This window comes from Siphateles boraxobius, unplaced genomic scaffold (genome assembly GCF_051911475.1).
Source record: "Siphateles boraxobius isolate OS27281-9 unplaced genomic scaffold, OSU_SipBor_1 41, whole genome shotgun sequence".
NCBI lineage: Eukaryota > Metazoa > Chordata > Actinopteri > Cypriniformes > Leuciscidae > Siphateles > Siphateles boraxobius.
Window position 1 is genome coordinate 12,250,773 of NW_027509042.1, and position 26,004 is coordinate 12,276,776.

Sequence of the window (26,004 nt, forward strand, 5' to 3'; positions counted from 1 at the left end):
AAACATTTAACTATTAAGTGTTAAGATACACAAAATCTTTATATATATATATATATATATATGCATGCATCCCCATGTTATTCTATTGGGTTTTATTAAAAAGTACTTTAATTTTCTTTTCTTATATTCCTCCTTCTCATTCATTTCATTACCACATCCTATTTATTTTCCTGTATTGTTTACTTCATGCCAATGAAGTTTGTTGTTGTTGTTGTTAGATTGACGAGTGTTACCTTCAGTGTGAGATGCATATTCACTACAGTTCAAAAGTTTGGGGTCACACATGTTTTTAATGTTACTGAAAAAAGTCTCAAGGCTGCATTATTTTTTATCAAAAATAGTGACATACTCATATTGTGAAATATTATTACAATTCAAAATAACTGTTTTCTATTCTAATATATTTTAAAATGTATTCCTGTGATGCCAAAGCTATTTTTTCTAGCCATTACTCCAGTCCTAAGTGTCACATGATCTTTTAGACAGTTGTGCAACTTAATATTTATTGCTACAATTTTTATCAGGATTTTTTTGATGAAAAGAACATTTAAAATGTTACAAAGTCTTTTAAATAGTCCTTGCTGAACAAACATGTTCTTTAAAAACAAACCCAAAACTTTTGAATGGCAGTGCACATGAAAAAAGTATGATGCAACATAATACTCTATCTCAAAATTAGGGCAATTATTTTAATATATGCAATCCATTCAGCACAATGAAAAACAGCTTTAAGCAACCACAAAACATACAAATATAGACTTGAACTGCATAAAAATGTAGTCTACAATTTTCATTGTTAGCTCATATTATGTACAGTACTTCATTTTTTTCTATTCACTGTTGCATGTAATATACATAATTAGATCACCTGTAAATTAAATTGCTTTTGGCATGTGCACTTCACATATGCACTGCATGTAGAGGACAATTAAGTTTTACATCTGACATATTGAGCCTTAACATTGGCCAACAACGCTGAAAAAACAAAGTCAGACTGTCCACAAAACATTACATTACGTATTTTAATGCAGCAAATGTGCTGTAGACAGAGTAGCCAATTTAACACAAGTTTCTCTGGTGACAGACACAAAGTGCTACTTCAGTACCAATGAAGTGCCTTTGTGATTTTGTCTGTCTCATGTGCTATGATGTCAGATACCCTGGTAAAGACAAACAAGAACAGTACAGCAGCCGTCATGCAGCAGTACAATAAATAATCTGTCTTGTGTTCAATGCTCTGGATTGAAGCCATGTTCAATCTGTTAGCACTGTTCAAATCCAGCCATTAATGACAACGCCAAGGACTCCACTGTAAAAGAAAACGAAACATATATGGTGAGTAAAACGAAATATTTCCGGGTCATAATTAGAAGTAGTGGAGGACTTACAATGAGGAAATGAGCCTCTGCACACAGCCTTGTTTAAAATGGTCACAAGAAACATGTGACAGTTTTTAAAATCTGACTCCATTTTGTCGATCGACTCGATTCTGAGAAAAGAAAAAAAACATATTTAAAGAATAAAAATAGCTAAAGAGAAGTAAAACCTCATCCTCTTCAAGTTGATTTGAAAGCTGCGAGATGAGGACATGTGGCAAGATGAAACAATCTGAAAAGATCCCATACATGATGTAAAAGTTTTGAACTTACTTCCAGGCCCCAAAACCAGCCTGCCATCTGTCTGAGAAGATGAGAACCAAATTCAGCACTTTCATGATGGCCTCCTTGACAAAACTGACCTGCAAAGACACAGTAACCCCAACTGATGGATCAGAAACAACACAAATATCTATAACAGTTTAAAAGTAAAAACTAGGCCAACCACCATGAGGAAGACGGGTTACTAAATTACTAGGAAAAACTGCAAATCTGCAAATGTACTACTTGTTTCCTGCCTGTTTAATTTCAGCTTACTTTCTCTCTGAGCAGACATCGGTCATGAATGGTGGACAAGTATCTGTAGTGTATTTTAATGAGCTGGTCCAGGTCCTTTGCCTCCTGCACTTGGTGTTGAAATTCTAGACCTGTACTATGTAGGATCTGTGAATGAATGCATGGTAAATGTCCACATAATGACAAAAAAAAAGGTTAAAATCAAATTTCTCTGCATTTAAAAATAAATAAAAATAAATTAAGTCTATTTTCCGTATGTCAAACTTACCCTAGTCATAATGTAGTTGTGCAGGCTGTTGACAAAGTGCATGAGTTTGACCCTCAGGAGAAACATCCTGTGAATCTGCTGGTTTATGGGCTCTTTGGCTGTGCTTTCCTCAGATTGGCCTCCTTCTTGCCTCTTAGCGGCTACTGTCAAATCTGTAGGAAGACTGTATTTTAAGATTCCATAAAACCAAGTGAACTGAAACCATCCTGATCTGAGAGTACTGTGAATAAAGACAGTTCTTATGTCACAAGAAGAAGAAAAAAAGACCTGTGAACGCAGACCAAAAATAAGTTACAATGGAACAATCAAGTTAAAGGGATAGTTCCCCCAAAAATGAAAATTGTCATCATTTACTCACGCTCAAGTTGTTCCAAACCTGTATGAATTTCTTTCTTCTGCTGAACACAAATTAAGATATACTGAAGAATGTTGATAACCAAACAGTTGACGGCACCCATTGACTTCCATAGTATGGAAAAAAAATACTATGGAAGTCAATGGGGCCAATTCACTGTTTGGTTATCAACATTCTTCAAAATATCTTTGTTTATGTTCAGCAAAAGAAAGAAAATCAAAAAGGTAAATGATGACAGAATTTTCATTTTTGGGTGAACTATCCCTTTAATGATAGTATAATGCAATCATAACTCACCACTGAATCGTAATGTGTCCAGACTATACTTGGCCCATTTGATCTGAAGCAGAAGTAGGAAGACCTGATTGTAGATTTTCTGACACTCTGAACTAATAACAATATCTACTGGCCATGGAACCTGGTGAGAGAAATTATACATAAAAATGCACAATTTATAAAAATAGATACATCAATCATCAAAGCAAAAAAAGGAAATGAATCATTTTCAAAGTTGAAATTAAATTCATTGTAACCTTATAACTCAGAGTAAGACCATCAAGGTTATTCACTGGCTGTTTTTTTCTTGCAGGATCGATAGTTTCAAGAAATATGGACAACCTAGAATCATGAGAAAGACGTGAGGGAAACATAAGTGAACCACAGGATACAGAGTGGTGACAGGTAGGGTTGAATGGTAAACCACAGGATCTCTAGAGAGGTCCATGTGCAGTACCGGCTGCTGTCCTCTGGGTGGCGCTGTCCAACAGCCTCTTGCAGCTGCACATTGAGGAATGCCAGCTGCTGCCAGCTCTCCTTCTCCAGAACTTTGTCAAAGATGGCTGTGTAGAAATCATACATCGTATCCCCAGCCTCCAACAGGAAGTAGTTTCTCATGGCCTGCAAGTACCCTAGAAGCCTAAGATTAAAAAAAGAGAGACTTAAAACATAAATGCTCTATAAAACTATATTTTGACTTTTGAGGTTTGTGCACTAAGGATTCTCCTGCACGATCTTACCTATAGTCTTTCTTCAGGGTTCTCATGAGGTTCCCACAGCATTCGATGTATCTCCTCTCAATATGTGGATACAGACAGGAACGGAGCGTAAGCTCAAACGTCTGACATGTCACAGACTCGGAGGAGCGGTCCAAAATCACACTGCCGCCAGAGAATTTCTCAAGGAAGTCATTCTGCTCTAAATAAAGCCTGCAAGAGATACCACACATTACCTTTGCACTTTTGTGTGCTCTACAGTGACGTCAAATCATTTATTCTGTATTCTGCGGTTACCTTGCAAAATTAATGGCCAGCAGGGGGTCATGGATGTCATCCAGCTCCAGATGACGTGCTACAATGGACTGCATCTTGATAAGGCTCTTTTTAGTGGCCTGTTGCTCGGTAACCATGTTCGTAGGTGATTCTTCTCCATACCGAAGACGTGTCTGCACCGACTCCAAGAAAAGCGTGTACAGACTCTTTCTTTCGGCATCTGCAGACACACAAGTGTCCGAAATATTAAGACAATCTTGTTTATCGTCAAACTTTCTATATGCTATAAGAAACATTAAGGAGTGCGTTATCGGATGATAATAGCTTTATATAATTTGATCGGTGGTCTTTATAAAGGTCGATCAGAGGAGATGATCAGATGATGTAAAACTAGGGACTTAATTTATACAGTCAAGTGAAGACTATGAAGTGTTGTTTTACATTCGATTACTTTGATAAAAACTGTTGTTTTTTTATGATCGGTATCGGTGATCTATCGACCAATACTGCTTCCAGTGATCGTAAACGGCCCCAAAAATCATTATCGGAGCACCCCTTTAGAAATATAATAAATTTTAAAATATATATATTTTAAAAAGAAAAAATTATTCCTTCAAGGTGGTTATCATTAACAAAAACGACATTTATATAAAAATGTGAATGTGCAACAAAATGAAAACTACACTGAAACTATGGAACAACATTGATAATTATACAGAACTACAGAGAAAATTACTTCTGACTATCAGTATATAAACCACCATGTGACGTATTCATGTCATGGGTATAACGACAACAGACTTCAATAGTAAACTAGCATGCAGCAAGGTAGTATCAGAAATTAAACGGATAATATAAAACAACTATATTAAAATGAAAATAGTTAGATTTTGTAATTTCAGTAGATTCAAGAACTATTTTTTTCTTCAGGATTCAATCATGAATTTATGTAACTTCCCCTTGTTTGTGATTATGACAATATCACCAAAAACAAAGTTTTTTTCAAAATGACTTTCAACTCATAAATGTCATTTTCTCCGCAATTTTTACTCAAAGAGCTAGATAATAATGTGTATTCATTTTAGAAATGCTAAATTGCAAATTAAAATTGCGTGATTTTTACTGGTCTAGAAATCTTATGTCACATTTAAAATTTTCTCATATTTCCGGAGTCCCAATTGGAACCCTGGTTCCTAAATACAAATTACAGATGTTAAGGAAACAATTGAAAATAAGTACATGTGTAATAAATAAATGTGTGATGGATTTTTTAAATTAATCCTAATTAACATGTATTGTTCTTGCTGGATTAACAATTATATGCTTTTGAAACCTGAAATGTCCCCAAACAGTCAGTGTGCATGCATTAATGAATCATCTCTGGATATAACAAAAGGGGAAATGAAACTAGACATATCTAAATTGATAAACTCAGGACTGAGTAACAAAGTTTCTACCAAGTAACATAAGGGTTTGCTGAATAAGAACCAATCATATTGGAGAAAAATTATGTACTGAATCATGTCACCCTTGCCATGCTCGTATTCTATAAAAACTTTTATTTTTTCTGGTGGATTCTCTCTGAAATTGGTCTGAGATCCTCCGGCCTTGATTGAAACATATTCAAAGGCAATGTCTGGAGTCTGTCTAGTTAATGCTGCGCAGCAGGCTAGTGGAACACTAGAGATCGTATTTCCCAAGTGATAAGTGTCAACATCGATTAGCAGACGCGCTAGAGGATAAATATGATTGAACGTCGATCAGGAAAACCTGATCCCCAGGTAAACCTAAGTCAGGTGCGTGGGGCGAAAATCTACCACAAATGTCAGATGCTTTTCATCTTGATTTTTAAAAGCTTGCTTTGTCTTGCTTTAAATCGTTTTACGATTTAGCAGAAAGGTCTCCTGGTTAAGAACCATTGATTTAATTGATGCAAAAACCCTCAAACAAAAGTCTTGAATATATTTCTAAAAGTCTGTGCCATAAACACAAACCGGTGACTAGTTGTTCTCAGACGCAACCTAAGGCTGATGCTGGATCTATGTAGATGCAGTCCACTTATGAATCACAAGTGTTCTTAGATAACAAGATATAGCAGCACTGGCACAATCTAGCACATGACATTGTCAGTAAATGCTGCAGTGTTGTGTTGTTACATTTGACAAATTTCTAATATTATACGGGATGGGCACTGAAATGAAATAAAAAATAGCCACTTTCAGAAATAAATACATAAACTAAATTGAAACTGAAAACCGAAATACAAAACTTATTCTCTCTGACACTGACCTCTGGAGGAGCCATCTGGCTGTTCGGTCTCCTTGCAGTCCAGGTTTTTCAGCAGCTGCATGGATTTGCCAGCCATGATGATCTGCTTGAGTACAGGCTTGAGGAAGGACACCATGGTGTGCTGTCTGCTGCTGGACGCCTGCTCCCCACCAGAGCTTCCACTGGCAGCATCGCTGAGCCTCTCCTCGTTCTCCACCGTCTCAGAGACACTATACAGCGTGTAAGTGGCATACCAGAAGTCCCTGTGGTTTACTGGTACATCCTTGTTCCTGGTAAACATGCCAATATATTCGTTTTTTTGGCAGGCAGCTTTATAAATAAGCAAGATAATGTGAAGTCATCCGGTGGTTAGTGCAAAATAAACCCCAGAAGAGTGATCAGCACCGAGACACGACACTGAGGGGACTTATATCACCCTGGTCTGAATGGATTTGTTTTGCAATAATGACCGGCTGACTGTACACAGAGTACATTTCAAAAGTTTGAGGTCAGTAAGATTTTTTTTAAATAAGTCTCTGGTGGTCACCAAGGCTGCATTCCCAAAATGCAAATTATAAGCGACACAAACACAGCACTTGCAGAGTGGCATTTACTGTGAATCGAAACTAAAAATGAACACCGTGCTGTGCTTTACTCTGAAAAATACAGCGCGATGCGTCAATCTATGTATGTTTAATATATTTATATAATTGCATCACAACTGTTGTAATTTGATGGTTGCACCAAGCCATTTCACATTCTCACAACCATGCATTGTCAAAATTCATAAAAAAAAGTTAACCGGCAACCCGGCGAGAAAACAGCATTTCAATGCCGATTTTTCTTGCATATGGTGCTTTGAACCCTGGCTAAATGAAGTTGAAGTCGGTACTTTTGACAACAATAGAATAAATGTATTAGAAAGCGTTACATTTCGTAGTTAATAATTATTGTTTAAGGCCATTTTGATAATATAGAACCTAGAATCATGAGAAAACCGTCACCCCTCTCCAACAATTTTTTCCTCTGAATTACGCAATTCAGTGGGTCATGCTTTTCAGGTCGGGAAATATGGAAATCCGTATAAATACAGAAAAATCACATCACTGAATATTGTGAAATTCAACACAATATTTACAACTATTACAATTTAAAACAACTGTTACATTTTAAATATTTACAGTAAATATTACTGTAAATATTTTAAAATATTGTAAAACTATTCTTGTGAAACTAAATTGTAAAACTATTCCATTACTCCATTCTTCAGTGTTACATGATTCTTCAGAAAGATTAAAAGATTCAAGAAAAATTGAAAACAGTGCTGCGTAATATTTTTTTCTGGAAACTGTGATATATGTTTTTCAGGATTTTTTGATGAATAGAAAATAATAAAAAAACAGCATTTATTTGAAATAGAAATCTTTTGTAACAGAAATCTTTTGTAACAATGTAAAAGTCTTTCCTGTCACTTTTTATTAATTTAATGCGTCTTTGCTGAATAAAAGTATTAATGTCTTTCAAAAAATATTTGACCCCGAACTTTTGAATCGTACTGTAACATACACATTATGGTTTTTTTTGTACCTCTGAATTATAAACTCTTTGGCGGGGTCAAATAAGTGACCGTGAACGATCCATTCATCTACAATCTCAAGGTACGGCCGGACCGTTTCTACCCAGAGAGAGAAAAGGAGCGCCACCTGATAGGAAGGGGGGGGGAATCATTTTGTGATCTTAAACTTTTTATGATAAGCAAAAAAAGATTAGCGGTACATCTACTGTTTAAAAAAAACAAAACAAAAACAGGCACACTTACCAACTGCTCAGAGGCCTCGCCCGCGCTGTCATATTCTATGATGGCCTTGTAGAGAGTGTTGAGTAAGTGTGATGCTCGTAATACGTTGGGCGTTCCTGGCGGCACTTCAGCCACACCTGTGCAGAAAACCCTGTGCAGCATCGTGATCTGAGCCAGATGAGGACTTAACCGTTCCAGCACAGATGATAGAGTCACAGTCTCATCTATGAAGAATCATAATAGAATTAATACTATAATTATACAAAAATAACTGTGAATACATTTACAGACACAGAAAAAACAACCTTTGGCAATAATGTCTTTTTCAATATTATTGAGCTCTTCTTTAAAGCTGGTGAAGTACTTGTATAGAGCCCAAACGAATGCTTGGTAAGTCCGGAAGGGAGGCTCAGAGCTCTTCTTGGAGGACGATGAGGACGACATGGAGTTAAGACCTGGAGGACAGGGCTCTATGCTGTGGCCGGTCACTTCATCAATAAACTTTTGCAGACGGGAAACAGCCTGCCCATAGGCTGCTATGTGCTCCAGTACAGAGTGAAGACAGTTCTGTACACAAATAGGAATACAATACATCAATCATTTGGTTCTATCTTACAAAATGACAACAAAAAAAATCTTTATTTTAAGTGTTAGTGTAATTATACATTTGTTACAGTGCAATTACATATTTGCATGTAATAACATGTAATGAGTAGTTATTACTATAGTAACTACATGTAACGTGTAACAAGGACACTGCAAAATAAAGTCTTGGCATCTTCTTTAATGACTTACAAAAATAACACTAATTGAAATTATGCATGTTGGCACCCTCTAAAAACGAGATTGAGGTTTATCCCAATCGATAAATACATTTAATTAATTAAAATCTGACTGGCACCTTCCCTACTATACGAGCATTGTAAACTTCCAACAAACCCCAAAAACTTAGGCCAGACAGGGAATGATGAAGAACTGTCTCCACTCACATTAGTTAGATGAGTGACCACCACATCATTCCTCACAGTCACCTTACCATCACTGTGCTGGAAAATGAAAAGTTTTTTTACACCAGAGAAGAGCCTGAGGAGAGGCAGAAAAGAACACATGTTTTTTCCTGTGAAAAAAAAACCTTGATGTGAGCAATCAGTCATTTGTGTGATACATTCTTATCTGGGTAAGTAAACATTCATCTGTCAGCAACCAGTGCAACGGAAAAAAAAACTCCATTCCAGAACTGCTCATTCCCTGCAGGTTTAAACTTGCATCCTTATACCTATCCGCATGTGCAATTTCCACATAAGATATATACTTTCCTTTGGTAAGAATATGTCTGTCTAGTTTGTCAATGTAATCATGGCAATCTTAGAGAAACTCATACCAAAGAGTTTCCCGAATAACTTGTGTTTCTGTAACAAAAGACTTTTCCTCAGGAAGGTAGAGAGGCCCAGTGTTATACAGGTGCTGATCCCTGGAGAAAAAGAGAGTGAGAGTGCAAAATTTAAAAAACAATGTATGCAAAATTACAGCATGAAATCTTTACTCAACTTAAAGATTGAACAGCATTTGCTTCAAAACTTTTATTAAATCAATTAATTGGGTCCAAATGAATGGGCTTGGGATTCTGAAAGCGAATAAGATATCTCAAAAATGTCTTACCAGACGTTGTAAAGGTTGGAGTGCAGGTGGAGGCTGTGTGGAAAGCGGGGAGAGTTGGGAACCCAATATGAAGTGACAATATGCTGCTCCAACCAAGCCCTGGAGTCCGGCTCCCCCACTACAAAAACAGTAGGAACTAGGAGTCCTGATAAAAACCTTCATGAACTAATGGCTACTGTGAGAAAACGTGCCAATACTGTCCCTTACCAGTCCAGGTGACTTGGACGGTCTTGTCATTCTGCTCGTGGTCCTCCTGTGGCGTTCTGTCTACCTGTATACCAGAATCCTCTCTGCTCAGGGGCTGCTGGCTATCTTCTTCACTCTCTTCCTCAGACCAGTCCTGCCAAAAGATCAAATGATCTGTTGTGCTCCATTACTGCTAACATACCATTCGTCAGTATAGTATACAATAGCACTGAGGCGTCAAGCCATGTCGCCTTGTCCCAAGCTTGATGGTAGCACTTCAGAATCTGTCCTGAATAAATATTGTGTCTGTACACACCAAATTCAACAAATCAGTCCCCGGAAGGATTGGGAATCGTAAGAAATTTTCCGGTTCTGGTTCGACCAAACGATTCCGGTTTCAGATCCGGTTCCGATTCAATAAAAATTATTTAAAACAACTAATAAAAACTAGTAGTAAGGGAAAAATGCACAATCCTTTTTGTGTTTATTTCTTATACTTGTCAAATGAGTTTAACAGACTGGTAATGCCAACAAATTCAACATATTATTTAGCAATTTATGCAAAAATAATGACTTTTTCTGATGGAAAATAAACATTTCTGCATTCTCTAGGAGAATTTGGGACCTCTCCTTGCTTATTGTATCTCCAGCAGTGGAGAATACCCTCTCAGAAAGGGTAGAGTATGCTTGAACACACATGTAAGATCCAGACAGGTGAAACAGAATATTTTAAAAATCGGTTTGAATGATTAATTCATAAAGACCTCACTTATTTCATTACTGGATGAATAGGTGCTCTAGCGGTTAATAAACAGAACTGTATGCGTCTTGCGAAAGAACAATGTAGCTGGAGCTACTTCTCTCTGTATATGTCTATGACGAGTCACGCAGGTACTGGGATACTCTGCAGCGGTGCCGACCTGACCGGTGTAAAGTAGTCCGAGTATAAACGCTTATTACAGGCTTACCGTAGTGATTCAGGATAAGACATAAACACGCTTTGAAAAAAGGCATTCATGATGTACTCGCTCATTCTATAAATTCCGAACTCCAAAAAAGTTACGGACTGCAGCTTTAACAGTCGTCTTTATGAATGTTTTGAAGCATCAGATGTAATCGATACACTCGTCATTTGAAGTGACTTTCAAAAGGTGATTTACTCTATTTTGGTTGCTAACGTAGAAGTGTTTATACTCGAACTATAAACTTTTATCTTAAAACTTGATATAAACTTGATCATTTGAATATTTGTAACACTGTAATATCGATACTGTGTGGTTGAAAATACTGAAAGTAAAGCTGTTTCATGTTGACAACTGCTCTTTCTGGGTCAGCGACAGCGCAAACAGATTTGAATGTTCCGGTGTTCCGTTAAAGATTAATCGTGCAGCTCTACTGTGCAGCTTATACATGAATATCAGTCACATGACCTCTTACATCATCCGCTCTTTTTCCAGTTGACTGCCGCCATCTTGAGTACCTGCCGAGTACTGTCTACAATACTGACGGCATTAGCTAGGAAGCAGATTTTATCTGTTTGTTTCACTTTATACATAACCAACTTTGTTTATGTAAACCCTGTGTGTATTTGACAGTATTCGCGCAATAAGACTAGAAAAATAACTTCTTTCAGTAACCTGTCGCTGTTGTTAGACAGGCTTAGTGCGCGTGCGCTTCGGGTGTACACGCTCAGAAAAGCGCTCGTTAGAACCGCGCATCAACACGTGAATGACTTGAGCACATGTAAATAATGAACTAATGTGAACTGCATTGTCCCGTTCCTTTGCGTTAAGATTTGATGTGAATATACGTCGCGTTGTAGCCAATGCTGAGACGGAGGCGCCAGAACTGCAACTGATAGAATGCACGATACTACGACATTTCTTCAAAAGCAGATGGTGGATATATTTTAATCCACGATCATAAATCGTGATATCGCACAGCCCTAAACTAGCGTAAGCTCATTATCATTTACATCCACTCACCATAGACAACATGAACACTGCACAGAGAGTTTGCGCACACAAACCACTGTTATAACATAAAAGCAAGCAGCTGCGTGCATGGTTGGGCATGATATGATTGAAGGATTTTGACTGAATGCGCGCAAAGTGCGCTCCCTTAATAATTCCTAAAAAGCTGACATCAGTTAATCGCGATCTCACATCTCTGTTAATATCAATTAAGCTGACTGCACAATTAATCTTTCATAATATATACACTTTGTTTGTTACAATTAGAGGATTTGTCAGCATACAGAGCTTTGAACAAAAAGTCAGTTTTGAGCATAGAGGTTTTGAGCAGTGAGGGGAGTCTATCTTAAATGCTTCTGATTGGCCTTTGCGTTGAACAAATTAACACGTATGTCTGTGATTGGCTACATCGCTCAACGCTGCAAACGTGTTTTAAAAGGAAACTCTGGCCTGTAAAACGTTTCTATTTTGTTTTAGTTCGTGTTGCTTTTCTGCAAAAATGTATTAGTTTTTATATGTTTTATTCATGGATATTTCTAGTTTGCGGGAGTCCCGCGAATCGTTTTATTCTCCCTGCAACGCGCACACACACAGAGAGTGCACTGGCGCTCGCACTCGCCCATCAAATCTAGTCCCGTGCCGCACTCTTTTGCATTGGGAGTGCACATCTCTAGATCAAGGGCCCGGCCCGAGGATAGTGACGGGAAATATCGGCCCGCAAGTTCGGGCTCGGCCAGAGAATAAGCTCTACTTCCTTTGCGACTGACTTATCGATCTTGCCGAATCAGGTACTCAAGATGGCGGAAGACAAGATTTTAGAATTGAGTGACGTCAGTGAGGAGACGTTGGTGACATCATCTGATATTCATGTATAGACCTTATGTAGCCACGCCCCTTTTCGTTGTCTTTTGACTTCCGGTCTGTATTTTCACAGCGATCTTGCGTAGTTATGAATGAACGGCTTGTTTAAAAAATGTCAAAGGTCTATTTGTTAAGACATCTGCTTTACAATGCTTTTGATAAACATTACAATGCTCATGATAACTTTCGTTAACTGTACAATAAGTAAATCAACTTCACTAGCTAATTACTCCTGGACAACGATGCTATAGAAATATACAGAGCGACCGCAAAAAATGGAAGTTCAAAGACAATATTCTAAAGATGGCGGCGCCCACGTTTCTCTGGTGCATAAGGTCTATACTCTCTCTCTCCGTTGATATCTGACGCAAAATGTATGAGTAGCGCGAGGGCTTTTCAGTGCATTCATTATTATTTTGATATACATGAGAATATTCATATTCTATTAAAGAATAAGCTTTTAGCATTTTGCCCACACATCGCACCAGAACCGTTTTCGGAACCGAAACTCGGTTCCCAACCCTAGTTGGCACAATGCCTGATGTGATGCTAATGAAGAGCATAAGATGGCATTATGCAAATGTGTACGTAGGTTCATGCAGGAAGTAAGACTGGAATTATTGACGAATCGTTTCAGGCTGTTCAGAATCTGTTCTTTCTTTTGGGAGACAATAAATCAATTTATCGTGCACTTTTATCTTTGCAGACCTTTTACATTAACAAAGAGCTATATGACACACTACATGAAAGGAAGTATCCGAAAAAGCATAATAGAGCACTTTAAAACACTCCAAATATGCAAGTGAATATTGTTGTTAATTACTGTTTTGTTATATTAGAACATATAAATAAATTCGGAAATATAATTTCTTAGTATTTATTTAATGCCTTGGTTATTTTAAGTAGAATTTCACAGTATTTTACTTAAATAAACATAGTAAAAGGACAGTTTTTTGTTTCAAAAAAGTTAATGCTTTTTTTTTTTAAATCTACTATTTCAAAATCTTTTAAATCTTTCTTTTTATAGCAAATACATAAATATTAATAAGCTGAAATTTTTTGACTAATGATTTGTAAGCACTTTTGTATTTGCAAAGCTTTCTATCAAAGTATTTTATTATTTTCTAAAAGTTCTGAAGAGACAAAGCAAATGGACAGTTTGTTCATAACTGATGATCTAAATCTCCTCAAAATCTTTCTTTTTAGAAAATGTAAATATCAATAAGCTGAAAAATATTGACAGATCATTTATAAGCCATATTACCCAGCCTTTTAGTACTGTACATGGTATTAGACAAGAACTGATCTAATAATCTAATAGAGTTCACTCACTGGAGTGTCTGGAAAGGGCCCAGTATCAATTTCTTCACCTTCCATGAGGTACTTTGCCCAATCAAACTTGTCTTCTTTCTCTGTAGATATAAACATATTAATTTGTAGCGATTTTAGGCGTAGTGTTGTCCAACAGTATGTATGTATTTACACGAAAGAGCATAAAAATCAAACCTGTTTCTTTCAGTCTGGGTCTTTCACAGTAGTTTGTGTTGGATGGAGAGTCAGACAGGTGGAGTAATAAAGCCAGCATACTGTAATGGGCATCAGTCTGAAAACAGTAATAGAGATATTCAGCATATGTAGTGTTCCAAGTACTCTCTGGATGATGTCAGTGTTATCCCACCTTGGTTCCCTCGGTATTAGGAAGAGGAGAACTGAGAAATTCTTCAGTTAGCCGTATCCAGCTCTCTGCTTTGCTTAAGTCAGAGTGAACCATGAGTTTCTCATGAATCCTGGGAGAAAAAGAAATCTCAATAATTAATTTTAATAATCAAAATATCAGCATAACGAAAAATAAAGTACACAGAATTGTGCAAAAGCTTCAGACTTCCTACCCATTAATGGATCGCTGCACATTATGTCTGTTGACATCAAGAAAATGGTGAAACCTATCAAGGGACAAAATACGATGAGAGTTTCGATTAAATTTATGCTCAAACATGAAATGTTAAGTGCAAAATGGAAAACTATTTTTTCCTTTTTATTCAATTATACAGTTTTCATTAGTGTTTACTTTTCACATATACATGCAAACCATTACAGTAATAAAATGGAAGAATAAATGCACCAAGTACTTACTTGAAATTGGACCATGTAAACTTCAGAGCCATTTGAAAGTTTTGATCTTCCTCATCCTGAATGGCAGTATAATGTGAGATGAGTCTACGGGTCTCCAACTCCAGCTGCTTCTCAAACCTGCTCCAGTGAGCCATTATGATGATTCAAGGTTCAACTGAAACACAAGATACATAAAAAAAGATAGATAGATAGATAGATAGATAGATAGATAGATAGATAGATAGATAGATAGATAGATAGATAGATAGATAGATAGATCAGAACAGACCAGCACAAACCTACTTTTTGGTTCTGATGGTGACAGGGGCGAGCCGTTATCAACAGCTGCGGCTAGCAAAACAAGAAACCCATTACAAGGGTGCTCCGTAAGTGTCACAGAAAAAGCGCAAATATGCCTTCTATCTCCCGAATATAATCCGATAGCGAAAGTCGAACCGAGGGCTCACTTTGAATCTATTTATCTCATTATCATATAACATTATATTATGATCCATGTTGCCGCCTCCATGACTTCAGACGCTTCTTCTGTGGTGCCGGGTGAAAAATAAAACGCTTTATTGCCACCTATCGACCAGGACCGAACATTGGGACACAACAAAATAACAGCCAAACAAAAACATCGAAAGTCCAGAAAAAAATCCATTCAGTATACAAAACATATTTTGTGCACTTTTGTATATGCGTACCTCTCCATCATAAAGTATTTTAATATTTTGTAAAAGTTCTGAAGAGACTAAGTAAAAGGAGAGTTTGTTAATAATTGATGTGTCACAGAAGATTGTGCATTTACTACAAATAGTTTGACCAAAAAAAGGTCTCGAACTATATCATCAGATAGCGAGCTCACTACATCTAAACTGTAACAGTTACCTTTCCGACCGCTGGCCAAAACAATGTTTCTGTATGTTACCTTTTACATAATTTACGATTGTTCTCAATCATGTGAAAATATAGCAAAATTATATAGGCTACTATAGGGATGTTACTTTATTTGATTACTTTTCGTATTGGTCAATTTATATTAAATACGAATAAAAGGTGCTCGTATTTTGGTAGGTAGTCGAAGCTGGTGTAATTTTTCCACTCGCTCACTATTGGATACGATTAATTTGGCTTTATGAGTGACCTCTTAACTATCCAATAACAATCTTCTCATGTGCAACTCCCACTAGCCAATCCTGGCGCAGGGGGCGGGACTTTTCACATTACGGGTGAGAAAAGAGATCCCACCCTCTAAACTTTACCGTTTCTGCTGTAATCTAACAGTATTCATACAGGTAGGAGACGAGCAGTCCGCCGAGGTCCGCGCGTCACTCACTCCGCTGGGGCCATGAAGAGAAGGCTTCAGAAAAAATACATCATTTTGATTCTAGGATACTCCGTGGCGCTGATTTTAATTCCCTACGTGTTAGATTACCGGAGCAAATCGTCTCACATTAAAGATGGATATCAGCAACAAAAGTGTCCCGATTTGGAGAGCACCATCGCCCTGTGGAGTAGCACCAGGACGGGCAACTCAACGGAGGTGGAGGACTATGGCAACAGGAGTCAGTCCAGAACACACATATACCTCCACGCAACCTGGAGGACAGGTTCTTCATTTTTAGGGGAATTATTTAATCAGCACCCTGATGTGTTTTATTTATACGAGCCCATGTGGAACATGTGGCAGGCGCTTTATCCAGGAGATGCGGGCAGTTTACAAGGAGCAGTGAGAGACATGATGAACTCTCTGTTTAGATGCGATTTCTCAGTGTTAAAACTCTACGCAGGCTCGTCCAACGTGAGCACCTCATTTATTTTCGGCTGGAAAACAAACAAGGTAATTTGCTCCGAGCCTCTTTGCAAAGCGTATAAAAAACACGAAATAGGGTTAGTTCAAGGAGACGTGTGTAGCAAATGCCAGCCCAAAGATCTCAAAGAGCTGGAGAAAGAGTGCAAAAAGTACCCCGTGATGGTCATCAAAGACGTGCGGGTTTTAGATCTCGCGGTTTTGGTTCCTCTCATGAGGGATCCCGCCATCAACCTCCAGATAATCCAGTTGTTTCGCGACCCCAGGGCTGTGCATAATTCTCGGATGAAGTCCAAACTGGCTCTGGTGAAGGAGAGCATACAGGTGTTGAGGAGCAAGAAGCAGAGCGACAAATACAAGCGCCTTCTGGTGCCTAGCAACAGGGTCCACCGAGCCGAGAACTACGTCTCCAGCGCAATGGAGTTAATATGCGACAACTGGCTCAATGACATGTTGCTCGTTATGAACGCTCCGCAGTGGGTGAGGAGAAACTACATACAGCTGAAATACGAAGACCTGGTGCTCAGACCTGTGGACGAGCTCCAAAGGCTCTATCGTTTCGCCAACCTCACCCTTTCTCCGGCCATGGAGAAGTTCGTGGTGAACATGACCCACGGACAGGGCTATTCTTCAGATAAACCCTTCCTCATATCATCCAGAGATGCCAAAGAGGCAATTTACGCCTGGAGGGAAAGGCTGAATGTGGAGCAGGTGAACCAGGTCGAAGCCTACTGCAGTGAGGTCATGAGACACCTGGGTTATCAGAAGAGGAACATGGTCAAGACCTAAAACCACCGAAACATGAGTGTATGGTATGTACATGTCTAAATGTCAACAATGCAACATGATGTCAACCATTGTATTGGCCCCAGAGCTTGGTGAGCTGACAGCATTATGTGGGCACTATGAAGAAACCTCAACACAAATGTAAGTGATATCCGGTCACGCTTTGCATTAGTGTGCATTTTGCAGTACTGTTGTTACAGATAACGTTAGAGTGTGGGGAGGTGGCGAAGACACCATAAGCATGTTTGTTTGTTTTTTCGGACATGTGCCATGGTAGTACCATTCATGCAAGCACATGCTTAATGATTTTCAATGGTGGTAACGCTTTACAATACGGTTCATTAGTCAACATTAGTTAATGCAGGCCTATCCCTAGTAAGGGATAATGTAGAGCGAGGCCGTTGTTATAGCGAATACAACCCGGACAGGCTGATCAGGACCCCGACGCGAAGCGGTGGCCCGCTTATTGCATGGCTACCTACCAAATAAATCAATAATTTGACACAAAATATTGATTTAAAAAAGAGTTTATTGATTTAAAAACGATTGTATTGCTCCAGAGTGAACATAACTGTGTCCATGGCAATGCTCTGTTTTTCATGGCAGCGGTCTGTTATCAAGAAATTACAGACTGCATTCTGAATTCAACCATAACATGAAACAACCTTGAGCAATACATTTGTTACTGTACTTGTTAATGTTAGTTCATAAAAAATAAAGCTGTTCATTGTTTGTTCATGTTAGTTCACAGTGCATTAACTAATGTTAACTAGATTTTAATTAAGTAAATGTTGAAATAAACATGAACAAAGATTAATAAATGCTGTATAAATTAAGTTCATTATTAGAAATGGTAACTAATGTAGTTAACTAATGAAAAATATTGTTGAAGTATTAGCATTTCAATACCAAGATAACACTAAAAATTTAAATTTCAAACAAATGCTGTTTTTATTACTATAGCTTTTATTCATCATAACATCCTGACTTGAGCACCAAATCAGCAGATTAGAATGATTTCTGAATGAGCATGTGACACTGAAGGCTGGAGTAATGATGCTGAAAATTCAGCTTTGCCATCACAGGAATACAGTACATTTTCAAATACATTAAAATAGAAAATGATTGTATTTTTAATCAAATAAATGCAGCATTGGTGAGCATAAGAGACTTCTTTAAAAACAACAAAAAAAGATATTGTACAGACTCCAAACTTTTAACATTTACCATGGTAGTCACCATACATTTTTACAAGTGTATCGTAACTGAATTAGTACCATAGTATCCTTGAAATACAATATAAATATTATATATATATATATATATATATATATATATATATATATCATTTTTTTAAGTACTAATGATTTTGGGCACAGTATTATACAGTATTAACATGTAATCCCTATGCACTTCCTATATTTTTGTAAGGGAAATGCCCTTTATTTAATATTATTACTATTGTAATTGAATTATATTTTCATGTAATATGTGAAATAAGGTCACTGCATTTGCAGTTCTACTACTCTATATCAGGTAAAACAGATAGGAGCAAAATGTGGCATCCACTGTTTTAGATTAGCACAGTTTAAAGTTTGTAAATGGCTTGGTTTACATTAATCTAACACAACTATACATTATTGCTTCCATCTGTTACATAAGTGTGTCAGTCCCAGATGGATTATGCAACAACCAGCGTAGTTTTAAAGATGTAAATTGATTTTATTGACAGTGTGCTGTTGTGCAGTATATCTGAATGCCATATACTGAGTGACCAGTGGCCTTATAACCAGGGTTGAAGCACACTTTCTGGTGTCAGTTATTATCTAGCCTAGTTCTATCCTTTAAGAGGACTTTAGGATATGAATTTTATTATTCTTAGCGACCCCCTTGGGGAGACAAAACGTGATGTTTTATAAAGTTATATATATGTTTATTATTGTTAAGATTTGTTTATAATATATTAACTTATATTAAAGTTGAAAATGCATGTTAACCAAAATAAATGCTGTAAAAGTATTGTTCATTGTTATGTTATATGTTAGCCAGCCTATTTCACAAACTAATGCTAACAAAATGTTAGCATTAGTTAGCTAAAGTTAGAGCTGTGCGAATAATCATTAAATGATCACCGTTTCGACTCTCGATTCAAACACTCACCCGGTCTTATTCCTAAACGACAACGATTTGGGCATGTGTATTAAACCTTTGACAAGTAGCATATCACAGCAAACATTCAAATCTGTGTTGCCACTGGTTCAGAGAGAGCAGTTATGTATAATAGGTTTGAAACAGCTTCACAAATAACTTTTCAACCACACAGTATCATTATTTCTGTGTTCCAGTAATTTAAAGTACAGAAATTCTGGGAGTAGTATAGTTTGGATATAAACAGATGTCTATGGTAGCAATCGAAATAGAGTAAATCACCTTTTGGAAGTAACTTAAAGGTAGGGTAGGCAATTTCGGATAGGCTAGCAATAGCAAAGCTAGATCCCACCCTCCCTTCACAGCGTCTTCGGACCGAATGCAGTGATTGGATGAACATTTTTTGTCCTGAGACTTCCATGGAAGATGTACGTTTTAATATCTAGACCACTTCTAATATTGATTGCTATCAGAATGTGAAGAGTTTCAAACAACAAAAAGTGTTTATGAAAAACATTGCTTACCCGACCTTTAACGCTACAGATAAAGATGGCATCAATTACATCATTACACCAGTAGGTGGCAACAAGTGAGTGTTGAATGTATTTGTCATTGAATCATTAATGAAATGACTGCAGCAATTAACATTTTGTCAGAAACTCTAGTAAATTAAATATTATTTTTAGTTGTCTATACAGGGTTGGGCCGATGGACGATTTCATGTTTAGCCGGCATCGCGATCTCTAACGTGAGATGGGCGCTGTCATGTTTGTTTGGGCCGCAGTTCAGAGATTCCTGTCTGTTGGATTTACTACAGCGCATGAATTCATCAGTTTCTCCCGGAATAAATGAAAGTGACCGGTGAACTGGGAGAAAAATAGAGTTGAGTTTATAGATAGCCGAGTTTAGCCGAGGTCATTGATCCAGTCTGAAACCGACAGCACATGGTGCCAGTGGAATCATACGGTTAATCATATCCTCTTGAACTCTGCAATGTCCTGGGGAATAAAAATTTTATAAGTTCCAAACAGGCCTGGATCAGCGAAATGACCCGTTTCATTTGTACTCTAGTCAATACAATGGGAAAAAAATTTGTAAGTGGAGTCAGCACAACAAATTTACCATAAATATCTTCTCAGCACTGTGACCGGTGCTGTATGGCATGTAAATGGTGCTGAATAACAGAGCGATGGATCATGATACAGGCTGCTTTGTTATCGCTATCAGAGGCATGTGATGGGGGCTGTGTGACCCAACAGACTGACCACATGTGCGGTTGGAACAGGCTGAAATATAGGGACTGCTTTGTGCTGGTTAGTCCCAGAGGCAGGGACCAGTGCTCCCTGAGCTGAGCCTGTCACCAGCTCAATCTGTGACTTAGACATGTTGGCACCAGACATACATCACTGACCAGGACATACCTTTGTCTCTTGGTATCAGAGTTCATTATATTTCATGCTGCTAATTACACACTGCAAACTTTTGGGAGTTACAACCATATTTAAATATGACACTGAACACAAAATGGTGTTGATCGGCACAGTGATAAACATAGAAACAGTTGGGACGATAAAGTCTGAAAAAATGTATCTGCATTAAGTGTAAATGCAGACTTATAGTCCTGCCATTTGTTACATGTAATGCATTTCTTTTCATTTAATGTTTTTATTTGATTAAGCAAAACTTAAAGTATTTAGAGGCTACATGCTAATGTCTTAATTTATTATTTACTTATAATTATTATTAGCATTAATAATTCACTGACTTTATATAATATTTTTATTTTGAAATATTTAAAATATTTATTTTATTTATTTTTTGCTATGGTATTGAAATTGAAATCAAGAACCAGTTGTCATAATGTATAAGATTGATGAGAAAAACTGATTTTATAGTTAAGTCATGGCGATAAACTGCACATATTTTAAAGACTTACTGAATGGTTATGGAGAGAGATATTACTTTAGGGCCTGATCCTTGTCTTTTATTTCCGCCGTAGTGAAATTGAAAATCACTGATCACAGATCACTGAAAAAGAGTAGGAAGCCTGATGATGATCTGCCTTGGAGGGAGGTTAATAAAAACACCAAAAGAAACAACAACAAAAAACTATTAATACATTAGATTATTTAAATATAATATGTAATTTTCTATTAATAACATCTTATTCTATTAGTAATTTCTAATTTTAATTTCCAGTAAGAATGGGCCTATAGGAACACACCGTTTTGAATTTAAAGTGTCTTGCTGAATATCTGTGACAAATTCTAGAGGTGTCAGAAATCACACACTGTACTTTTACGACTTAAACTTTGTTGACATTCCACACAGAATCAGTGTTTTTAGTAAATGTCCCAATATCCCCTGTCCACAATAACACAGCTCAAGTTACTATGTTTCTCTCTGCTGTAGGAGCCTGATGTGCTGTAGGAACAGGAGGACAGAAGGGGAAAAGCCAGATATGAAGCTACACCAGTAGGAACCGACGGAGCTGAGGAGAAACACCCGAGATCTCCTTCGCAGTGCCGTCATGGGGCGCAGAGTGGACGACAGAAGAGTTTGATAAGAGACTTAACAAACCCACCGATCTCAAATGATACTGACAAGAATTATGTAGGAAAAAGACTAACAATAACAGTGGGGAAACCCGTTCAAATTGCAACGGCTACCAAAGGCTCAGTCCCGGTCAGCCTGATTTCATCTGCATTAATCCCTGCCCAATCCCCAGCAGCCCATAATCAGCCACACGAGACAGGCGCTTGGGTCGTTGCACATGCACAAGGCCTGGAGACAGATATCCCGTTGAGTGTTCTCAGTTCATTGGGTGGATTTCATTATGAAAACATTCCTAGGCATTCTTGCATCGTCAACCAAGTATGAAAAGGGATTATGCAACATTGACACTCCGATATCTGTGGTACCACCCAAAGAAAACTGAAGCACAATTCAATGAGCTGAAGAGCTTGAGAAAAGGATGTAGTACGTGTTTTCTCAAAGGAAATTCTGACTTCTCTACAACAACTCATAGCATTCCCACTGGAGTGAAATTTCCCAGATCCGCCTGGACATCACCAATTTGTTCTTTTTGTATGAAGTCTGCACCGAGCTGTTAGACTGTGTATAAAGAGGATTGGACTGCAATTTGAATAGTTAAATGGGCGGAACGTCTAATCATGCTTTGATGATACAGGTATTATTGTGCTCTAGTAAGAAATGCTTTTACTGGTCAAGAACATTGACGGTATTATCATTTTGTTAATGTTGTTTTGTCACCTTTTAAACAACTAAAGCTATGTGAACCATCATGAATAAATGAACAAATCTCTTATTTATTAATAAAACTTGTACATACATTTTTGTTGTAAACACTAGTTTTCTTGTTTTATTATTATTTAATGACATATCAAATACCTTATTCAGGTATTGCTACTGAAGCCCACTTTCATATTGGCTATTTTCATACATGTACAATTGTTAAACTACAATGTATACCACAGTTTTGTTGCATTATTTGACAGGCTGAGTGCATCTTTATGTATAATAATAATAGTAATACTAGGAATGTATATGGGGGGGGGGTTGCAATTTGGTGTTTCATACATCACAGACATAAAAATGGCAGCTTATGGATTTTGTTGTTGTTTGTTTATATGGCATATATTAACATGCAAAACAGCAAGAAAAAGATGAATGCTACAGGAGGGAGTTACATATGCTGAAGGTACATACAAGTCCACCAATAATACGCTGCGGACAAAAGCTACCAGACATGTTGGAAGAGTCATTCAGAAGAGCCGTGATTTCATAACCCACGTGTTGCAGAATTACACGTGAATTCAGTCTTTTGCTACAGCCGGTTTCTGGTTCTCCACCTTAAACTGCAATTGCCACGAAGCCCATGAGGCTAATTTTCCAGTCAAAAATTCCACAGAAATAGTGCAAATCTCCTTAAATCACATTTAGGTTCTGGTCAGGTGTTGAATTAGATTCTGTGGTGATGCGTTTCCTCAAACAGCCCTGTTTAAAGCAAACGACGGACAGGCTCAAATGCAGACAATTGAGGCAGCTGTAAAGGTTACTTCATGAAAAGAGTGCAAGGTTAGTTTATTATGACGAATATAAATTGGAATGAATGATAACATTTCAAACATTTGTAAGTTATTAACTAAACGCTTAGACTTTAGACTTGCATTCATTAAAAGGAATTCATTTCTAGACACGGGGGACTATAGAAATGCGCGTTGGCGGTTGGTTTAGGTCATCCGTTTACTGTGTGAACAGACATACAGCTGGATCAATCTCATGCTGAACATTCCAGATTCCGCGGACTGCCATTTAGCAGCAACTCATACATAATGGAAAGATCCACCAACAAGTACATTCTAACGTGAGGCGCAAAATGAACCCCACACACGTGAACTCTAATACTGATAAGAAAGTCTCCTTGATTACATCATCCCTCATCACATAAATTCTGGCTGAGAGTGTGCAAGTGGTTATATTCTAATATAATATAGCAATACATGCAAGGACTGCAGCTCAGCTACAGCTAAAGTGCATGGCTCATACACTCTGGTTGCATCCAGCTGTTGCATCCATAAAACTCCCACGTCTGTGCAGAACAACATTCATATTAAAAACTACCAACACGTCAACCTGTCATTCATACAACCAAGATATTGAAGGTAATGTAAAATTCAACTGACTAAAGTTGAATATTATAAGGTTCCCATATGCAGTCATGAGGTAAACATGCACTCATGTCAAACAATGTTGCTATTGTGTTCGAAAGCTTTCACAAACACTACTGCCATTTATGGCCTGGAGTATTTACAAACTCACTCATTTTCCTGATGGTAGGTGAGCATTTAAATGCAAAAGATTATCGTCTAATGTAATACTGGCTGATTATAAGTAAAAACTGACTTCCCTTCAAGAAAAATTGGCTCAGTCATTCCAGTTTGTGGCAGCATTGCTAACAGAAAACAAACAATTAATGACTTAAAATGTTAATATGTGGCAGGCAGTGATCGTATGGAAGTGAATGTTAAGGGCAGCAGAGACCGTTCAAAATCAGTCCATTATCATATAAAACAGCAATAAGCACATTTAGTATCCAAAGCCGTTTGAAATTAAGTTTTATATAATTTTTTCCCTCCTACAAGTCACATTTTCATGATGAGACAGTGAACCGAAGTCTGTCATATCTTCAATTACGCTGTCTCCATTCTGGTAAATAATCCCGAGCACAAACCTTCCTGCTCTCCATCTTTCTGTTTCCTTGGTTTTTCAGACCCGCTGCATGACATATTTGGAGGGGTCATGAATGGTCAGATGGAGTTATGTGCAAGAAAAGTTAAGGTATGAAGCACAGGGAGGCATGTTTTAATGTTTGGGGGACGTTGTCAAGCGTGGTCCTCGATGGGGAAAACTAAACGTGTGCCACGGCTCAAGAGCTCATGTTCACGTGTGTCCAGTTCTCGCTCCAGAGCGTCTTCCGATGTGCTGTCGCTGCGTTTGCCGTTCACGCCCCAGCTGCCGGCCGATCCTTCAGGGCCAGAGGATGACGAAGCTCCGTTGGCCGTGATAGCCGTGTCTCCGTAGGTCAGCGCCAGGTCTCCTTCGTTCAGGATGAGGTCTGAGTCACTATCTCGCAGCGGCTCGTGGTTCTGAGGAGCACAGTGACAAGTCGGACATGAAGGGAGGAGGACAGGATGCTTGAAGTCCACACACACACTCACACACACTATCCAAGCACAACACAAAGGTTCATGAGGGACACTGTGGAGTCACAAGACAGGATAAAAAGAGAAATACACTTAGATGTCCTTATGCAAGAGAAAAATCACACACTTACCTGTGTTTAATGCAGCCTTCAAGTTCAGTTGGAAATACCATAAAGTTATAGTATGTATACGAATGACCAACCAAGTCATTTAGAAGTGGAAAATCAATATTCGAATGACCAACCAAGTCATTTAGAAGTGAAAAATCAATATTCGCTACAGCACAATATAGAATGCTTGATTCTGACACGGTTAATGTGTTGACTGCATGAGCTAAGCAACGCAACCACATGTCCGGGATAAACATTAAAAAAATATCCTGAGAAAAAAATAATTCAAATTTTGTGTGAGATAAAAACAATTCTTGATGAAAAAAGAAAAAGTGTTGATTTGAAATAATAAAAAATGTCTTTATTTAAAAAATGCTTGCCATTTAAAAAAATCTTCATTAAAAACAATGTAGGTTTAATTTTTAATATCTTGATTTTTTTTTTAAAGTCACAGTTGGCTCAATGAAAATTAATTCATTATTTATAAGACTGCATAAATGATTCTATTTTTTTAAAAGTTTATGTCTATGTGTTGTTGTTTTTTTAATATGCTTTAAGACAAAACATGTGCCAAAGCAAAAGTCTAGTTCTTTTTTTTTTTTTTTTTGAGAACTTAAACAGGTGATCTTCATTGACTAAATCACACCAACCCAAACCAGTCTCAAAAACGCGGTTTGAAATCGCTGGCGTTTTCACAAACTACCTCGTAACCAATCACATCAACGCGTCCATATTTTGTTTTTTCGTCTGAATGTGTCATCGCAACAATAAACAACTCAAA

General features: G+C 37.6%; 3 protein-coding genes across 6 annotated transcripts in view; 1 reads left to right on the top strand and 2 right to left on the bottom strand.

Moving 5' to 3' along the window:
* Window positions 1-675: 675 nt before the first annotated feature.
* On the bottom strand, window positions 676-16,118 carry tubgcp5 (tubulin gamma complex component 5). The gene is made up of 24 exons (XM_077198455.1): window positions 14,944-16,118; window positions 14,662-14,815; window positions 14,418-14,471; window positions 14,207-14,315; window positions 14,035-14,131; window positions 13,861-13,940; window positions 9,716-9,848; window positions 9,509-9,626; window positions 9,231-9,320; window positions 8,839-8,932; window positions 8,155-8,416; window positions 7,871-8,073; window positions 7,639-7,754; window positions 6,073-6,341; window positions 3,805-4,003; window positions 3,532-3,720; window positions 3,249-3,431; window positions 3,049-3,133; window positions 2,813-2,933; window positions 2,161-2,312; window positions 1,914-2,039; window positions 1,650-1,738; window positions 1,389-1,489; window positions 676-1,309 (listed from the first exon to the last, which is right to left on the bottom strand). The coding sequence occupies exons 2-24, from the start codon at window positions 14,793-14,795 to the stop codon at window positions 1,263-1,265; spliced, it is 3,051 nt and encodes a 1,016-aa protein (XP_077054570.1). The 5' UTR covers window positions 14,796-14,815; window positions 14,944-16,118; the 3' UTR covers window positions 676-1,262.
* chst7 (carbohydrate (N-acetylglucosamine 6-O) sulfotransferase 7) lies at window positions 15,842-22,753 on the top strand. Of its 2 annotated transcripts, none has more exons than XM_077198473.1 (2): window positions 15,842-17,265; window positions 21,800-22,753. In XM_077198473.1, exon 1 carries the CDS (start codon window positions 15,992-15,994, stop codon window positions 17,240-17,242), a length of 1,251 nt encoding a protein of 416 aa, XP_077054588.1. In that variant the 5' UTR covers window positions 15,842-15,991; the 3' UTR covers window positions 17,243-17,265; window positions 21,800-22,753. The 2 variants fall into 2 exon arrangements, 1 of the variants encoding a protein (XP_077054588.1); XR_013192983.1 differs by having other exon boundaries at window positions 15,904-17,380.
* The window catches only part of slc9a7 (solute carrier family 9 member 7), a 43,058-nt gene continuing 39,794 nt past the window's right edge, over window positions 22,741-26,004 (bottom strand). For all 3 annotated transcript variants that reach the window (XM_077198460.1, XM_077198459.1, XM_077198458.1), the window contains one exon: window positions 22,741-25,056. In XM_077198460.1, the coding sequence (XP_077054575.1) occupies window positions 24,793-25,056 (264 nt within the window). In that variant the 3' untranslated portion in view covers window positions 22,741-24,792. The remainder of the gene's footprint in view (window positions 25,057-26,004) is intronic.

Excerpts from the sequence above, each read along its gene's own strand:
- chst7 (XM_077198473.1), top strand. The coding sequence starts at position 15,992 with ATGAAGAGAAGGCTTCAGAAAAAATACATCATTTTGATTCTAGGATAC.
- tubgcp5 (XM_077198455.1), bottom strand. The coding sequence starts at position 14,795 with ATGGCTCACTGGAGCAGGTTTGAGAAGCAGCTGGAGTTGGAGACCCGT. Across the intron at positions 8,417-8,838 it reads TGGTCACTCATCTAACTAAT|AACTGTCTTCACTCTGTACT; the intron begins GTGAGTGGAGAC and ends ATTTGTGTACAG. Across the intron at positions 2,040-2,160 it reads ACAACTACATTATGACTAGG|ATCCTACATAGTACAGGTCT; the intron begins GTAAGTTTGACA and ends ATTCATTCACAG.